This window comes from Bombus vancouverensis, chromosome 16 (assembly GCF_051014615.1).
Source record: "Bombus vancouverensis nearcticus chromosome 16, iyBomVanc1_principal, whole genome shotgun sequence".
Classification (NCBI taxonomy): Eukaryota; Metazoa; Arthropoda; class Insecta; order Hymenoptera; family Apidae; genus Bombus; species Bombus vancouverensis.
The window spans coordinates 5,634,838-5,651,764 of NC_134926.1; the positions used below are offsets into that span (position 1 = coordinate 5,634,838).

Consider the following 16,927-nt stretch of genomic DNA (forward strand, 5'->3'; position numbering starts at 1 on the left):
TCGGCATCAGGCAATCAGTAGCGTTTCTATAATGCGATAGAGTAAGAAGGAGAGAGAGTGAGTTTGCTCTATAACAACGATATGCCGATGTTCGCGACCCTGCTCAAGCGTGGCCCTGACCGGGGGTATTGGTAAAAAGAGGGGAAGGAAGGCCAGAGAAAGTAGGAGGTGTGCATCGTTTATCCCTCTTCGACGGGGTGGGCGTCCGACGGTTTCTGCGTACGCCCCTGTCTAACGAACCTCTGCTCGGTGCCAACTATCACGAATAACCAACGACCAATCAGAGCTTTGATCCTCGCACTTGGCGTACGGCGACGTTGCCACCTTGTGTACCGCCCCACGGCGAAAGTAGTCCTCTCATAGCAGTATTCGTAGCCCTGTTTTCGCGAGGGACGGCCGACCAACACGTTGCGAGTCTACGTGCACATGTTGAAATCACGTTGAAATCGAATCGTGATACGAAACCAGCGTAAGATTGTTCTTTCGTCGGAAATTGTCGGTTATAGAGTATCCGTTAACTAATTTCTTCGTCGATCATCAGAAAGAAAAAGAAGAACATTGGCTTGTCCTATATCTGTACTTTTGGCGGCAACTTTGAACATAGCGTCAATCTTCTGGTGTTACCAAGGAAATTAGTTCAACCATTGTGGCAAAGAATCTCGTTGATCGTATTTCTTTTTGTAAAAAAAACGTTTCCACTATAACAGAGAGTGTATCGACCAAAGAAGGAGGACGTAGATCGTCGACCGCGATCGCTTCGAGAATAGTGTGCGCGCGCGTACCACGCAACGCTTGAGTATGCACATCGGTGTGTAGATGTATACATGGAAATGCATTTCTAAAACAGCGAATATATATATATATATTATATATATATATATTTTAGCGAATATATGTATTACTTTACATAACACAATATTATTATACTGTATTATTTATTTTTCTGTTCATTACCAACTTCTTTGTAATCTACAATATTGTAAAATCTTTTAGGTTGAAGTTTAGTTATCCGTGGTGTTCTATTATGGCCGTCTCAGGGACAGCTACGGGGCCGAACAGATGAAACAGGAAGCGTAGCGAGCACGGAAGGCTTATCATCCTGGTTTTTGAGGAAAAAATCGAGTGGCGGGAGTACATAGTGGACGTTTCTGCGGAGGAGCCACGTGCTGTTCGCGAGTTAGGTGGAGTCCCATGTGCAAAGTGGGTGGAGGCTGCATCGTGAGGCTGCCTTCCCCGTTATCGCGTGTAGGTGAGTGTGTTGGTGAGGCGGACAGTCGACAAACGACCGAGTGGGCGGGTGTGACGACATACAGTGCGCCTCTGTGTCGGTGGTTATGCGCGTCCTTGCCACGGTGGGCAATATTTCGAGCGGCTGCGGGTGGGGCGGCAGGAACAGGGGCGTAGAGAGGCGGTCCTCGATTGGGTTCTCGAGGAGTGCTCTCTGGCCTTCTTTGTCTTCGGAGAGTGGTCTTCGCACGTGTCGATATCGTTTAAGTCGTTCGTTTCTTGCTCATTCGACGCTACGGCTTCATTCGCATCATTTTCACTTCATTTTCGTTCAATCGCGATGTATCTGAGTGGCAAGTGTCGTTTACTTTAACTCGAAATAAAAGAAAAAGAAAAACGGAGCCAGATGCGGTGTTCAAGTGGCAGGGTAGTTACGATTGTAGCTAACTTGGTGGAGATTCATAACTTAAGTAGTTATAAAGTAAAATAGAGCGGGTCTAACCAACTAATGAATTTTTTAGATTAAACGCTCTTCCAGCGGGTGTTTCCGCGTACCACGGACTAAATAGTCAGTCCTGTTTGGTATAGTCAAGAATGGATTCCTAGCATAAGGGTAATCTGCATAAATTTGGCGTTGACGACGACCTTGTTTGTGTTAAGAATATACTACACATATATTTATCATGAAACGAAGCGTGGATGGGAGAAGTATCAGTCAGGTAAAACGATTGAGAAATTTGATTTAATTATTTCTATAGAAATAAAGTATGCAGAAGTATGCAGATGTTGAAATTATTTGACAGGAGGAGATCGAAGATCATGATCTCTTACAAACACAGCAGCAGCAGCAGCAGGATGAAGCTGAACAGCAACAACAGCAATTGGAACAGCAAACTGCCCAACCTCAAATTCGTTTCTTAACCACAAATGCAGCAGTTTTGCAGCAATTGCAGCAGCAACAAGATGTTCAACAACAAGCACAGCAACAACAGCAGCCACAAGTCATTACTTTGCAACAATTGCAAAATTTTGTGCCTTTACAGACTCAGCAACCGCAGCATGATCAACAAAGAGCACAAACCATTTCTGTACAATCTTTGCCTCAACAATTCTTGCAGGTGAGAAATGCTTTTAGAAGAATATTAAATGGTTCGCTTCTTTTCTTTCTTCTTTTAAGATGTAAAAATTACTTCAGGGTGCTCAGTTGATCAGTACTCAGGCTCAAGCTGCGCTTCAGCAACAGCAACAACAGTCTCAACAACAGCAAACACAGCAACAATCGCAGCAACAGCAACAACCGCAACAACAACTCAGTTATAGTGTTATACCACAGATGCAAACCGTTAACATTGATGGCCAAGAAGCACTTTTCATCCCATCCTCAGCTATGTCTGCTGCAGGAGGGCATCATCAAAGCCAACCAACAATGCAATTCGCCACTGCTAATGGCCAACAAGTTCAACTTGCTAGCCAGCAAGTACAACTGGCTAATGGTCAAACTATTATTACACCACAGCCAGTTAGTTTGATAAAAGCACCCAGTGTCTTTCCTACTTCCATTATACAGAATATCACTGCACAAACTGTTCAGTTACCAACAGGTATGTGTTCCATTGTTATCAGATTACTTTTATAAAAGATAGCAGATTTCATTAAATATTTTTTATATTCAGGGCAAAGTGTACAAGTTAGACCTCTTCAGTTTCCTATGCAACATGTTCAACAGACTGTGCCTGTGCAAGTACCAGTTACTGCTAGTAATGGACAGACAGTTTATCAAACTGTACATTTTCCAGTTCAAGCATTGTCCAGTGTTTTCAATGTGCCTGCCACGCAGATGATACCGCAGATCACGCAAGTATGTTGATTACGCGAATACAAATTTTTGTGCGATAAGAATTAGTATACATATATTATTTGAAATAAAATTTATTTGTAGCAAATTCCACAAGTAGCTCAAATAATTACACCTAATGGACAAATTCAGCAAGTCCAAATTGCTAACATACCACAACTTCAAAGCTTACAAGTAAATATAAAAAGAAATAATACATCATATAACAATGTACGATTTTATTAAAATAATTTTGATATAAGAATCAACAGGTAACACAAGTAGCTCAGCAAGTTGCTCAGCAACAAGCACAGCAAGTAGTGCAACAGCAAGCTCAACCACAGGTTGTACAGTCCGTGCAGCAGCAACAGCAACAGCAGGCGGCACAAGCTCAAGTGCAGCAGCAACAACAGCAACAAGTGCAACAAGTTGTACAGCAAGTTATACAACAGCAGCAGCAACAACAAGTTCAACAAGCGCAACAACAATCATCTACGCCATCTTCAACTGTGGCAACTTGGAGCACAACAGTAACAACCCCAAGCAATGTTCAGGTGAAAGATTGTAGAAGATGTATTAAGAGAGTTAATTATCTCTTATGTCTACGATTAAATGTTTATATTTATTGCATCTTCTATAGGTACTTGGAATCGGTGCACTTGGAAGGCCAATGCAAGGAAGCAACAATGTAATTACCACAAAAGATGGACAGAAGATCGATGTACAGACGTTATCAGCATTAGCAAGACCACCAGAGTCAGTCGAGGGTGATATAAAAGTAGCCAGTATTGATGCTAGACAATTAGCTAGCGGCCAAGTTATACATATTCCTGCTGCTCAAACAACACAACCTGCAGTTCAGCCAATTACAATTGCAGGTACATTGACCAATGACTGTTAATTTGAATTTCCTCTATCTATAACTAGGAAAACCATATTAACACTTCAATATGTATATTTTACAGGAACGCAAGCACAACAGCTAACTTTAATTCCTGCATCCGCGTTAGCAAGCTTAACTGCCCAGCAAGGTAACATGATGAGGAGCGTTGGTAACGGCAGTATAATGCAACTTCAACCTGCTGGTGGAATGAACGCGACAAATGGTTTTCTTCAGTCGATACCTGTGCAAAATATTCCAGGTTTAGGTAATGTGCAAGTTATACCTGCAAGTGCTCTTCAGCCTGCCACCGTTCAAACGCTACCTGCAACAGCAGCTGCACCGATTGTTGCTGCTCCAACCGTACAATTAGATTCGAACGATCCGACAAAGTGGCAAATTTTACAAACTCTTCAATCGAATAACGCGTTAACAACGCCTACCCCCACATCACACCAGCATCAAGTAGCTACTGCACCATCTGCAAATATCGAGACGGATTCTAATAAGCAACATCGTAGAAGGGTTGCTTGCACGTGTCCTAATTGCGGAGATGGTGATAGGTAGGATTTTAAAACTAATCTGTATTTGTTCAAGTTCATAACAATTTTATAGATTGAAATTCATATGAATAGGAATCGAGATATGACTAGAAAACGGCAACATGTATGCCATATAGCGGGTTGTAATAAGGTATATGGAAAGACCAGTCATCTTCGGGCTCATTTGAGGTGGCATACAGGAGAACGACCGTTTGTTTGTAGTTGGATATTTTGTGGTAAGAAATTTACTAGGTCGGATGAGCTTCAGAGGCATCGTAGAACTCACACCGGTGAAAAGAGATTCCAATGTCCTGAGTGTACTAAAAAATTCATGCGATCAGACCATTTGACGAAACATATAAAGACACACACGAAGATTCGGAGTACGGTAAGAAGAGTTGTAATCTGACTGGGATCAGTTCGGTTTAGAGATGAACGAAAAGAATGGGAAGCCGAAAATGTTGTAGGTCTATTATTATTTTTTCATAGTTTTCTTTCTATTCTAGGAAGCAGCTACTTCAACACAGGAGGGTTCCTCAGATAGTCAATCTTCCACGGAAGAAAAAATTATTATTGCTCTGCATAAAGATACAGAGCAGTCTGATATAGTTATTACTGAACAGATCGATGAAATAAAGCCTGAACCAACGAATCATGTAACAAAGGAATAAAAATAAGAATTATGTTTTTTCCATATGGGATCATTTGCCTGGAAGGTTTAGGAATAAAAAAAGCTGTTGGTTAAAACGTTGGTTGTTATGTTAACAACATCGATGAAAGATTTAAAAATCTAGGTAGTGTTACATTGTTTATGAGAGCTCGTAAAAATTATTGCAATTATGTTTTGCAATGCAGCTAAACGCGAGGGGAAACTTTTTACAGGGATTATTATAATTCAATATAGTATATAATCTATTTTTGTATTGATGGGCGAATTTTGTAAATATGTATAATAATTGTATATTAATTGTAAAAAGAAAGATCTTTTGCACAAAATAAATTTTACACTTATAAACAGTTTTTGATATTATGACTCTCAGATATGTTCAGTCTTTGACCTTAATATAGAAAAATTTTATGCTATGTAGAGACAACAACTGTTGCATTCGATTAATCTTTTCAGGCTATTACTTGGATAAAATCATATACAGAATAAAAACCTAAAAGATAAGATGTTTCATTGCTTTTATTTATTTGTATAATGGCGAAAGTTTCTCTTTAAGAAAGAAGCCTCATTCTATCACCTATATTTGTATGTCATTATATGCTAATTATATTCCTTATAAATTATACATATGTATATATTGTATTTCAAATATTTCATATTTCTTTTATATTTTAATGTAACGCATAAAATATTACTTTTTATATAGTAAAAGTCTAATTTTAATACATCTTAATTGATATCTTATTTTTAATCAACTTTAATTTATGGAAATCATTTTGTCGGTTTTTTAATACATTAAGAATTAATATTTTTACTTAACTTCCGGATTGCATAAACGAATAAGGAAACAATTACAATTGGAATGTTTAAAAACGGATGTGTGTTTCTATAGTGGAAAGCGAGGCTGCGAATCTCTTCTTGGTAGCCAATGGTAACATAGCTACAAGAGAAAGATACTGTTCTCATTTCACTGTCATGAGTTTAAGAGCTCCCAGGTGTGGTGTATTCAGGTGTATTCGACTCGACGTATGCATGTTCGTTCGAATATGACTCGTCAATGCTATAAACAAATGGTCGACTTTTATCAAGATGTGCATTAATTCAGTTATCTATACGTCTAACGAGTCGATTTTAATTTTTACTCGTAAGAAACATCAGTGCATCTGAATTTTTATCGGCCCTGGAAAAATTTGGAATGTTGTGGATTCTGTTCGTTCATAGTGAATCAGAAACGGATGCAAAGTGCGGTAGTTTCAAAGACTGTTCCTCTGGGGGGATAGAATCGTTTTATCAATTTTAGGTAAATTATTTATAATTTGTCTCATTATACTTACGACATATGTTTCTAAAGTATAAAAATTGCCAATACAAATATAAAATATCGTAGAAAATGTTGAAATTATTTTTTCGCTAACCTAATTGCACTATTTTCTGTGTAGGAGGTCTAATCTTATCTCAAAATGTGTTTCAGCCATTCTACATGCTACAGTCTACAATTTAATTTGATCATAAGGATTGTGATTCAAATTTATTTAAATTAATCGTTTTATTGTTATAATACGATTTTAACAGAGGTGGTAAATACTTTTATAAAAATTGAACAAGGATGCCTGCACCACCTCCACCTCCACCTCCTGTCCTCAACACATCTGGTTCTGGGGTAGCAGATCAGGATAGAAATTTACTTCTTCAGTCAATTAGAGCTGGCAAAACTTTAAAGAAAACTATAACCGTAGATAAAAGTGCACCTGTAGTTAGTGGTAAGTTATAAAGTATGTATATTTTTCAGTCAGCGATACTTATTATTATTATCATTTTAGGTAGAGTTAGAGGTGAATCAGGAAACTCTTCTTCCTTACATAGCAAGGAAAATAGTTCTAATGTAGCAAACAGTGGCATTAGCACAAGTAATGGAGGCCCCATAGGACTAGGTGGATTATTTCCTACTGGTATTCCTAAATTGAAGCCTGTAGGATCTCGGACTTCTGCAGGTGAAAAGAATAATAGTAATGTTAATAATACAAACTTTGGTCAATCGACTGCCCCTAGCATAAAAAGAGGTCCACCGCCAATTCCACCACCAGCCACTCAAAAGCCACAACTATTTGTTCAGGTAAAGATATCTAAAAAATTATATGTTAATATAGATTTGAAGATTTTGTGTCACATTTTAGAAGGCAAACTCAATGCCAGGACAAAGTACTGCAGACTCTAGTTCTAATATGGAAGCACCTAAGGGATTTGGAAAGCCTACTCTTGCTCCCAAACCACCTACCACATCAACATCTGCATTGCACAAACCATCACCACCTCCTAAGAAATTAAACTTAACTGGAGGAAGTGTGTCAAGAGCACAAAGTATGCGATTGCCTAGATCACCTCCTGTACTTGCTCCAACTCCACCTTCCCTTCATCAGTCTCAGGATTGTCTGAACGAGACCCAATCGAGGCCTACAAATCGAATTCTTAAGCCTCCAGTCGCGAAACCTCCTTCTCCACCTACATCTAGATCAAACAATATACCCTCTACAGCAACTAGAGTGGCACCGCCACCTCCTTCTAGAGTAACTGTTAGCGCTCCTTGTATACCACCTCCACCTCCGCCCCTTCCGCATCGTCCAGCTCCTACTCATCAAAGACTAGCCCCGCCGCCGCCACCACCGCCAACACCTCCCACAAGGAGTTCTTCCATGCGCAATGGACAGACGATGAATGCTCTAGATTTAGAGGTTCGGTTCGCGGATATGTTTCATTCTATTGCGAATTTCCCGCCGCCGGAGCAATTTAAGGGGTTTACGAAAGTCTACAGCAGCAGAAATGGTGAGAACGATATATTTAAAAGTCCATCATATTCGTTTTCGAATCATACTATTAGGCGGTATACTGCGGAGTTATTTTTATAAATTTGCATATCTAAAACTATTCATCATTTCTTGCATATGATTTACTACTGACAATGAGTCACCATGTTATATTCATATATCATAAATCAACTAGTTTGTATTGTTTCTGCTCATGAATAGAAAGTTTATCTCTTTGCATATACATTTATGTGGCACAAAGTAAAATTAAGTATGAAAAATAAAGCACATACTTATTTAACTAATTTAATTGTTTATTATATATATTACAATACAGCAACTAATACTAGGTGCTTACTTAAATACTTGAGCTAATTGCTTGCATTGCGTGATATGCATCTTCAAGATCCAACTGCATGTTAAAGTAATTACCTGATTATCGAGCGAATTTAAGTTTTGTCAAGAGAAAAATAATAGAAGTATTTGAAAATTCCAGCTGCAAAACAACAAGCTCCTGCGCCACCCATGCAAATGTCTTCTATATCCAATACAATGGTATCATTAAATACTTCATCCGGAGGTTAACTGTGACAATACAGAACCACTTCTTTGGCACATTCAAGTAATTTGTTATATTTATTATGTTATACAACTAGTTTTAATAGTTTTCGAAATATTATTACATTGAAATGAAAGGTTTAGATGAAAGAAAAAGGAAGCGGAATAAAAGTATTAAAACTACTATGTATTATGAAGTATCATGAACATTTTATGTTTATTAAAAATAAAATGTTGATTTTAATGTTTTTAATTTCACAGCTCTACAAATTTCTCGTATAAAATTTTGATACGTCGTATTATTGAGATAGTATATGGTAAATTTAAAGAAAAGAACTGCGTTTATATTATATATATATCTTGAATGTAATATCCTGAATGGTTTTGTAATAAGGACAAAGTCTTATATACCTTTATTTATAACAACGACTTTTTATTATTAACTAATGTACAATATTAAATATCAGAATTTTTTTAGATATAGTTTATTGTAGCTGGCAGTTAAACGATGTGAAACTTTCCTAGTTCTATGTTCTTGTAAGTTGAAGACAGTCTATTTTGCAAATTTCATGTTAATATGATGAAATATATATATAATATGTAAACAATGATTCTTATAATGATCACGATTTTATTTAAAATAGACAATATAATATCCGTGATATCATCGATAAATAAATCAAAAATTTCCATTGTCCCAAAACATTCGTTCTTTTCTTGTATCTACTTGAATTAATCGAAATTTTCACATCGGTAACTTGAGTGGGGACAATGCAGAGACTGATAATGCAATTAAATTAAAACGATCTTTATACTTCAAGTTCCTTTTCAATGATCCTACGATACTCGTCAAAACCACCTTCGATGCATCGAACAGATCCTTCTCCACATACCCAGAGTTCGGTGCATACCATGCGAATTAATCTTTCGTCGTGTGAAACTAATATAACACCTGCCTGGAAGATTATTCAAAATAGAATTTGCATAACATAAACTAAGAGAAAATTTAGGACGACTTTTTACCTGGCAAGTATTCAATGCTTTGCCTAAAGCTTCGATGGATTCGATGTCTAAATGATTCGTAGGTTCATCAAGTACCAAAAAGTTTGGCATTGCAGCACACATTAGTGCAAATGCTACTCTAGATTTTTGCCCTCCAGATAAAGAACTAATAGTCTGCAAAGCTAAATTACCACTTATTCCAAAGCTTCCAAGCATTCTTCTGTATTCCTCAACTGGTTTACCTGGTAATTAAATGAAGAACAGATTATAGAAATAATCTATTAATAGTAACATTTGTACAAATTAAAAATTAATTCACACCTGGAAAATGATTTTGCAATAGTTCAACTGGGCACACACGCATATCAAGTTGGTCTACGTGATGTTGACTAAAATATCCAAATTTCAAATTTCTATGAACATGCACTGTGCCTCGTGTTGGACTTAGTGCACCTGTTATGATTTTTAAAAGCGTAGTTTTACCAGCACCATTCTCTCCCACGATACAAATACGGGATTGTAAGCTAGCAGTTAAGTTCACGTCACTAAATATATACGAATTATCGACTCCTCCAGTATAACTAAAGGAGACTTCGTTAAGTTGCAATATTGGAGGACTTAATGGTTCAACATCTGGGAAACGAAGAGTTACTTCTCCTTCCTTCTCCATTGGTTTAAGTTCTGGTCTGTTAAAAATGATAAAATTTGAGCGTTCTCTGATCGTTCTCTAGATTAGATTTACTGAACTTACAATTTTTCTAGCATCTTAATTTTACTCTGTACACTAGAAGCGCGATTGGCATTGTATCGAAATCGATCAATGAATTCTTGTACATGTGCTCTTTTCGCTTGCTGAGCTTCATATTCTCTCTGCTGATTTCTTTCACGTTCCCCTTTAGTTTTTGCGAACTGTTCATAATTACCACGATACGCTTCAATTTTTTGTCCACGCAAATATAGTATATCGGTTGGAACCTGTTGTAAAAAATATCATAAAATTAAACTTATTTATTTAGAATGTATGAATAATATTCTTTAAAGCACACGAGTCTTTACTGTGTCTAAGAAGTTCCTGTCGTGAGAAACCACCAGTAACGTAGTTGGCCATGACTGTAAATATTTCTCCAACCAAAGTATGGCTTTAATATCAAGCATGTTCGTAGGTTCGTCAAGTAATAAAAGATCAGGTCTAGAAAACAGTGCCCTTGCAAGTGCTAATCTCATTCTCCAGCCGCCAGAGAAAGCTTTAGTTGGCCACGATTGTCTTTCGACAGAGAACCCAAGTCCTGATAAAATTGCACTAGCTCTAGCAGGTGCTTTATCTACTTCAGCTAACTGCATTGCTTCATATACTCTAGCTAATTCTTCGCCTAATGCATCTCCCGTTTTACCACCATCCTTTTCGATCGCCACTTGCAATTCTGTTTCCTTACTAAGTAACATACTTCTCTCTTGGTCGCATTCTAATACAGATTCGAGAGCAGAAGTATCGTCTCCGGCGACTTCTTGTTCTACATGTAAAACTCTTATATGGGATGGTATTCTCAACTGTTTACTGAAATGATTGAGATAAAACAATATTTAGAAGATTAAGTAAAATACGTAGAATAAGAAATTATCATATTACATGTTTTAGTACCTAGATATCATTCTTAGTAATGTAGTTTTACCGAGTCCATTTCTACCGATAAGGCCATAGCGTCTACCGAATGCAAGCGTTAAGTCAGCTCCTTGCAATAATATTCTATCCCCATATGCTATATCAAAGTTTTCTATTCTAATATCCTGGGCTTTATTTACACCACCTTTTGTCTCCATTCTACTATCCTTTTTACTCGTCATTTGACTCGCGCTAGCGGATTCTATACCTTGGCTTACAATATTAATTCGTCCACTTAATTCATTGTTACTTCTCTTTTCTTGTTTTTGTTGCAATTTTGCCTCTGCCTTTTCTAGCTTCTTGGCATCTACTTTCTGTAAAAGAATATTTTGTGATCGAAGTACTATTTAAATATTAATTATCCACAGAATTATTTTTTACCATAGCGTCATCTCTAGTAGTAACCCATATACTTTTTATTTGTTCTACTTGAGCTTCTAGGGTAGCAGCCATAGTACCCAAATGTACTGGAGCATTTAATACTTTGTTTACCCCATTTTTTCTCCTTTCAACATTTCCATCGTTTGAATTACCTTTTAGCATTTCCAGTAGCTTGACGCATATTTGTCTGCAAATAAAAAATTCTAAATCAGAAATTTGAGCAAAGATTATGTAAGAAAATGATTTCAAAAATAAATATCAGAAAGAACTGTAAGTTGAAACTGTAGCTGTAAGTTATAAAGTTAAACATAAAATAAACGATAGCAATAAAGGGTAATTGACAACATTATGAAAAGTGATAAGTGCGAACACGTTTACAGACCTAACCTCATTCTCTGGTTTTTCTGCAACCTCGTGTAATACCTCCCCTATTGCTTCGTAAACTTCGTCGCCATCCTCGAAGTCATCCTTTGAACTATCTAAAATACCTTTATGAGCACGGATATTTATGTTAGTTAAAAATATACCTACCACTTATAAACGAAGTGATAAATATTTTGTATAACTTATAGGTTATTCTTTGGAAATATACCTTCTACATATTGGTATAGATCGTCATCTATCGTGGGAAATTGACTACGAATGTATTCTCCACAGACTGCCATGCCAGTTAGCGTGTTTAACGAAAATGTCAAAACGAATTTACTTCGAACGATTTACAAAACGATATGCTTGACAGAACCAGACGTCAAAATTCCCTTGAACACTGCAAACACATGTTTACGCCATTTTAGAATGTAGTGCTGCAGTCAAAACACCGTCCAGGTAGATTAATTTAAATTTAAATTACTTCCCGATGTGCTTCGTTCCTGCACAATTTTCTTTACGATATTTTCAGAATGTATCTCGTATTAATAATCTACAAAATATGCTTGCGATTCAATTTGGTAATTTTATATAGAATCTAATGGTAAAGTAGCCATTTTGAAGCTGTCAAAACGATTCTTGCCATTTGATTATGTGTGGTATTTGTCCTCTTGAGTTCTAACCGATTTGCTCGTGATTATTATTCAATTTTTATACTGCGATCTACTCACATTGTGAAGACTGCGTATAATCAGAAACGTCGAAGTTATTTCAAGTTAATTGACAGCACGACAAAGATTTATCACTATTATCCAAGAGAAAGATGTCAAAGAAAGTTGGTGGAAGTGATTCGAATTTTTGTAACGTCGGTCAGACTCTTTGCTTCATGATTGTTTAGAAGTATCGTTGTTGGAATTATTTATTCTTATTTAAGTTGTTTGAAAAGAAAACGATACAGTTCTATATAAAATAGAGAAAATGGCGACTGACATCGAGGAATCAGATACTGACGATCACGAAAGGCCAGCTCCTCCGAAACGGCAATGTACACGACTTAAAGGCAACGAGACGATTTGGGATATGGTAACTATTACGTATAGTTACAATAAATTTAATATTATATTAAATTATTCTAATGATATATAGGGTGATTCATAAATACATGTCAATACTTTAGAGAGTGAATCTACACATTAAAATAAGTAAAAGACATCATATGCATATATTTCACATATATTCCTTCATTTTTAATTTATGGATGATTAAAGAAAATGTTCAAAGTATTTGTCTTGTGCCTCAATATATATTATAGTTACTACATACTTTAGCATTGTTATACTTATAATTAAAGCATACCTTGACATTATTTAAAGTTTATGAACAATATCGAATTTCAGTTTTCAGTATTTTATTTTTACAAGTCTACTACTGTTCCAAAAGTGGGAGGATAAAAATTATAAACTTTACCTAGATCAAAACATGCTTCAGCTATATATGCAGACTATATATGCAGTATATTAAGGCATAAGACAGATATGTTAAAAGACATGAAAATTAAGATAGAAGAAGACATAGAACTGTCCTTTATATTAATCATATGAATCATCTTATATATTAATCGTATATTTTATTTCTCTAAATAGAAATGAGCAAAGTGTGACAATTTAATTTCTCAAAATATATGTTCCATTTAAGCATTCATTTTGTAGGAAAAGAATTCAGTAGGAAAAGAAGAGATGGTACAAGAAACAGAAAATGTAGAATATGACGATGCAGAGAGACAAGCAAGGGAAAAATTGAAAAGATGGCAAGCTTGTCAGGTGGCCAAAGGATATGTGGATAATACCATTAATGTAGTATTAGAGAATTACATTATGGTAACTTCATCCTCTTGTTCCGTGGAGGAGTCCAGATTTCAGTTGTTTAGAGGAAACGATATGGAAGACACTGCAGTTATGATGGCAATTCGTAATCACGGTCTAGTACAGTCTACAGGACTTATTCCTCAATCCAGTGCTTTTTACAGTGACAAAGCTCCAGGATATTGGACCAATAATGAATACACTGATGTGCACTGTTCCTGCCCCTCTAATCGCATACAAAATGTTGGAAATTTTGAAAACTCTGTAGCTACTACATCTGCAAATTCATTAAGATTGAATGATTCAAAAAGCACAGAGGAATATAATAGGCTTGATTTTGATTTGGATAAAATTGACGAGAATGACCAACAAGAGAATTTTCTAGAAAGAGCTGTGGCAGAAGCTATAAAGAAGAAAGGGCTGAGCGCTTTAAGCGTCGACTATGGTTGAGCAAACTAAATATTCCATCTTAATATATGATTATACAATAGCATTACGTATACCTTTTTATCTTTGCAAATCTATTTTGATTTGTATGGACAACTGCATAGATGACATTCATCAGAAGTTTTGCAAGTAATTGTATTCCATTGAGACAAGAAATTTTTATGATTATCTATTTCTTTAATTGTCACAGACAAATATATATATCTCTAGTTATGCATAGAAATGTACCATATATATTCTAGATCGAAATATTTTTGACGAGAAATTAGATTTCATTAATATATAAAAAGATGTAGTACAAAGTTTTGTTCACAATTAATCTAACTGCATAAAATCAAAACTTTATTCATATTTGATTCGTTAAAAAAGCAGTTTTAACAGTCTTAAAGGCTTGAATCTAAATATTCCAAATATATACAATAATTTTCTAACATCGATCGATGGTTGTGAATTATTGTTAAAATTCAAAGGTACTAATTCATTCCATACAGTATTGCTTCTATTCATTCCTAAAGACGATTTATTATATCTTTTTGTAAATTGTAATTCCTTAAGTGATATACATAAAACATGTTTGTTTTATAAAATTAGTATTACAGGTTTTAGAAAGAAGAATGAATTTATTGTACGTAAGAGTATTACAAATGCTTTCTTCTGACTTTTTCGTTTTGTATACGAAGGCCTTCATGATATGTATGTATTTCATCACCTGTAAATAGATTGTTACGTACGAGACGTATAAATAAAATTTTCATCCTCACGTTATACGACGGTACGTATCTCTCCAGCAGAGCATGTAACGTGTCCTCTATCGGTACACATGATTCGTATTTCTAGCACTTATGAATAAAGAGGTGTAAACGCATATAACAACATGTTATTGTGCAGGGATTCTGCAATTTGCGATCTGGAAATGATACCTGTTAATACCTGAAAATCTACTTAATTTTGAGAGTAAACTGTTTAGTAATTCCTATAGCTACAGAGCGAAATTATACTTGTCTGAGACTAAAACGATTGTCATGTACAGAACAATTCAGAGATCTGTGGTATTTCAATGTGTAGGGCCAGATCATTTCTGGATCATGCCATATTTGCATTCCTTCCCTGTAGAATTTCCTTTATTAATTTATAACTTAATTTCAATATCAAAAAGGATCGTTACATATTTTATCTTTTATTAATCTAATTTAATATTTATAAACGTAAATCGCACGTATATTTTTCTCACTAGATTTATATATTTCATTTAATAAAGAGTATTATAAAGATGAATTGAATAACTAAAATCAGTTGAGTTATGTTTTTCTGGAACAAAGGTCGAAAAATTAATGAAATTAGATAAAGAATCGTAGATATATGTTTAGTGCTAGAATCGTGGACCATACATGGATTATATATTTGATGACAAGCGATAATAACTAATTTCCTAATTCAAATTTTTTCGTGGTGTGCTAGTCGTCCTTATTATTTTTCGTATTAATATTAACAAGTAATAAACGAGTAATCGTAGAAAATCGGCGGCTCATGTGTATTATGATATATACGTGCAGTGGCTCGCAAAGCTATTCGTACATTTGCTACAGAAAACATATATTCCTATATTGTCCGTGTTATATGAAACATTTTAAAATTTTATTAACACTGTAATGAGACGCGACTGCTATAAGTATATGGACAAAATTTGAATTCAATTTCGAAATATATATATATATATATGTTACAGGATATTTACTGTAAACTTATATTTAGTAAAAAATTAATATACGGTATGAATAGTCAACTTAAACATATAATGTATTATATTAAAAGTGGTTTCACTGAATTAGACCTAGATTTATTAATATTGTGGATAATTGCCTGCTTGAATACTTTTGTGATCTCTGCAAAATATATATTTGTATTGAATATCTTACAACTTCTGTATACATTTCTAGAATCATTTAGTTATACCCATATAATTATCATTATAGTGTTAATGAAATTTTTAAATGTGTACATAAAAAGTATACTAATACTTTTGCGAGCTACTATATGTATTTTTCAAATTAAAAATGAATATCAGATTCAGGTAAAAAAAATACACATTGATTGCGTTCGGTTATCTTGTCTCCATCAAAAAGGTCGATACACGAGCATACATATACATGTATATATACACATATATAATAGTACGTGCATGTAACTGTTCGGCCATTAATCATACCGCAAATCCGTATACGCATACTATTACAGTTTGCAACTCTACAATTTACATTGGACTGAAATGGTGGAATTCCAGAGAACTAATCATCAAAAATTTACGGTATATTAATTTTCTTAATAGCGGGCATATATCATGCGATATGTATATACATATGTATAGATTGCAGATTTTTATCCATCTGTGGGAAATATAATATGCATAAATATATAAAATGTTGAAAGTAGAGTATTTATTATAGTATTTAGTAGATGAGATAAATTTCTATTTAGGTTCTATTTCCTTAGTTATGTTCATAAAGATATAAAAATTCATAAAAATTCGTAGTCTACATATGTATGTATACATATATACTTTATAAAAAGGATGTATCTTATAATGAAAGTAGATATATTCCGAATCGATGAAATTTTTAAGCGTCGGCAATAAAAACAACTAAAAACGTAACGAATGAAAAAAATGAGAAAAATAAGTAAGAGTAGGGGTCAGTATAGCGA

The 16,927-nt window shown here is 35.0% G+C and overlaps 4 protein-coding genes across 9 annotated transcripts; 3 read left to right on the forward strand and 1 right to left on the reverse strand.

Moving 5' to 3' along the window:
- Positions 1-357: 357 nt before the first annotated feature.
- Positions 358-5,500, forward strand: LOC117154445 (uncharacterized). 5 transcript variants are annotated; one of them, XM_076625752.1, is made up of 13 exons: positions 365-469; positions 708-808; positions 994-1,249; positions 1,749-1,946; positions 2,031-2,345; positions 2,423-2,828; positions 2,901-3,085; positions 3,167-3,256; positions 3,325-3,615; positions 3,702-3,939; positions 4,027-4,504; positions 4,577-4,871; positions 4,990-5,500. In XM_076625752.1, the coding sequence occupies exons 4-13, from the start codon at positions 1,911-1,913 to the stop codon at positions 5,152-5,154; spliced, it is 2,499 nt and encodes an 832-aa protein (XP_076481867.1). In that variant the 5' UTR covers positions 365-469; positions 708-808; positions 994-1,249; positions 1,749-1,910; the 3' UTR covers positions 5,155-5,500. The 5 variants fall into 5 exon arrangements, with proteins under 5 accessions (XP_033185333.1, XP_076481867.1, XP_076481868.1 ...); XM_033329442.2 differs by having other exon boundaries at positions 358-808; XM_076625753.1 differs by lacking the exon at positions 708-808 and having other exon boundaries at positions 367-469.
- Positions 5,501-6,122: 622 nt separating this feature from the next.
- LOC117154450 (uncharacterized) lies at positions 6,123-8,762 on the forward strand. Its single transcript, XM_033329459.2, has 5 exons — positions 6,123-6,450; positions 6,622-6,910; positions 6,971-7,263; positions 7,325-7,970; positions 8,448-8,762. Exons 2-5 carry the CDS (start codon positions 6,757-6,759, stop codon positions 8,534-8,536), a joined length of 1,182 nt encoding a protein of 393 aa, XP_033185350.1. The 5' UTR covers positions 6,123-6,450; positions 6,622-6,756; the 3' UTR covers positions 8,537-8,762.
- Positions 8,763-8,912: 150 nt separating this feature from the next.
- On the reverse strand, positions 8,913-12,363 carry LOC117154447 (ATP-binding cassette sub-family F member 3). Of its 2 annotated transcripts, XM_033329450.2 has the most exons (9): positions 12,145-12,363; positions 11,935-12,040; positions 11,553-11,739; positions 11,151-11,485; positions 10,568-11,066; positions 10,263-10,486; positions 9,833-10,197; positions 9,533-9,753; positions 8,913-9,465 (listed from the first exon to the last, which is right to left on the reverse strand). In XM_033329450.2, exons 1-9 carry the CDS (start codon positions 12,215-12,217, stop codon positions 9,319-9,321), a joined length of 2,157 nt encoding a protein of 718 aa, XP_033185341.1. In that variant the 5' UTR covers positions 12,218-12,363; the 3' UTR covers positions 8,913-9,318. The 2 variants fall into 2 exon arrangements, with proteins under 2 accessions (XP_033185341.1, XP_033185342.1); XM_033329451.2 differs by lacking the exon at positions 12,145-12,363 and having other exon boundaries at positions 11,940-12,040.
- A 207-nt stretch (positions 12,364-12,570) lies between these two features.
- On the forward strand, positions 12,571-14,992 carry LOC117154451 (uncharacterized). The gene is made up of 2 exons (XM_033329460.2): positions 12,571-13,001; positions 13,628-14,992. Exons 1-2 carry the CDS (start codon positions 12,897-12,899, stop codon positions 14,228-14,230), a joined length of 708 nt encoding a protein of 235 aa, XP_033185351.1. The 5' UTR covers positions 12,571-12,896; the 3' UTR covers positions 14,231-14,992.
- Positions 14,993-16,927: the final 1,935 nt, after the last annotated feature.

Bases quoted from the DNA above. Each gene is read 5' to 3' on its own strand.
- LOC117154451 (XM_033329460.2), top strand. From the start codon at position 12,897: ATGGCGACTGACATCGAGGAATCAGATACTGACGATCACGAAAGGCCA. The intron at 13,002-13,627 runs GTAACTATTACG...TTCATTTTGTAG, and splicing joins ACGAGACGATTTGGGATATG to GAAAAGAATTCAGTAGGAAA.
- LOC117154447 (XM_033329450.2), bottom strand. From the start codon at position 12,217: ATGGCAGTCTGTGGAGAATACATTCGTAGTCAATTTCCCACGATAGAT. The intron at 11,486-11,552 runs GTAAAAAATAAT...ATTCTTTTACAG, and splicing joins CTACTAGAGATGACGCTATG to AAAGTAGATGCCAAGAAGCT. The intron at 9,754-9,832 runs GTGTGAATTAAT...TTTAATTACCAG, and splicing joins ATTGCAAAATCATTTTCCAG to GTAAACCAGTTGAGGAATAC.
- LOC117154450 (XM_033329459.2), top strand. From the start codon at position 6,757: ATGCCTGCACCACCTCCACCTCCACCTCCTGTCCTCAACACATCTGGT. The intron at 7,264-7,324 runs GTAAAGATATCT...GTCACATTTTAG, and splicing joins AGCCACAACTATTTGTTCAG to AAGGCAAACTCAATGCCAGG. The intron at 7,971-8,447 runs GTGAGAACGATA...TGAAAATTCCAG, and splicing joins AGTCTACAGCAGCAGAAATG to CTGCAAAACAACAAGCTCCT.
- LOC117154445 (XM_033329442.2), top strand. From the start codon at position 1,911: ATGAAACGAAGCGTGGATGGGAGAAGTATCAGTCAG. The intron at 3,257-3,324 runs GTAAATATAAAA...TTTTGATATAAG, and splicing joins CACAACTTCAAAGCTTACAA to AATCAACAGGTAACACAAGT. The intron at 3,940-4,026 runs GTACATTGACCA...TATATTTTACAG, and splicing joins TCAGCCAATTACAATTGCAG to GAACGCAAGCACAACAGCTA.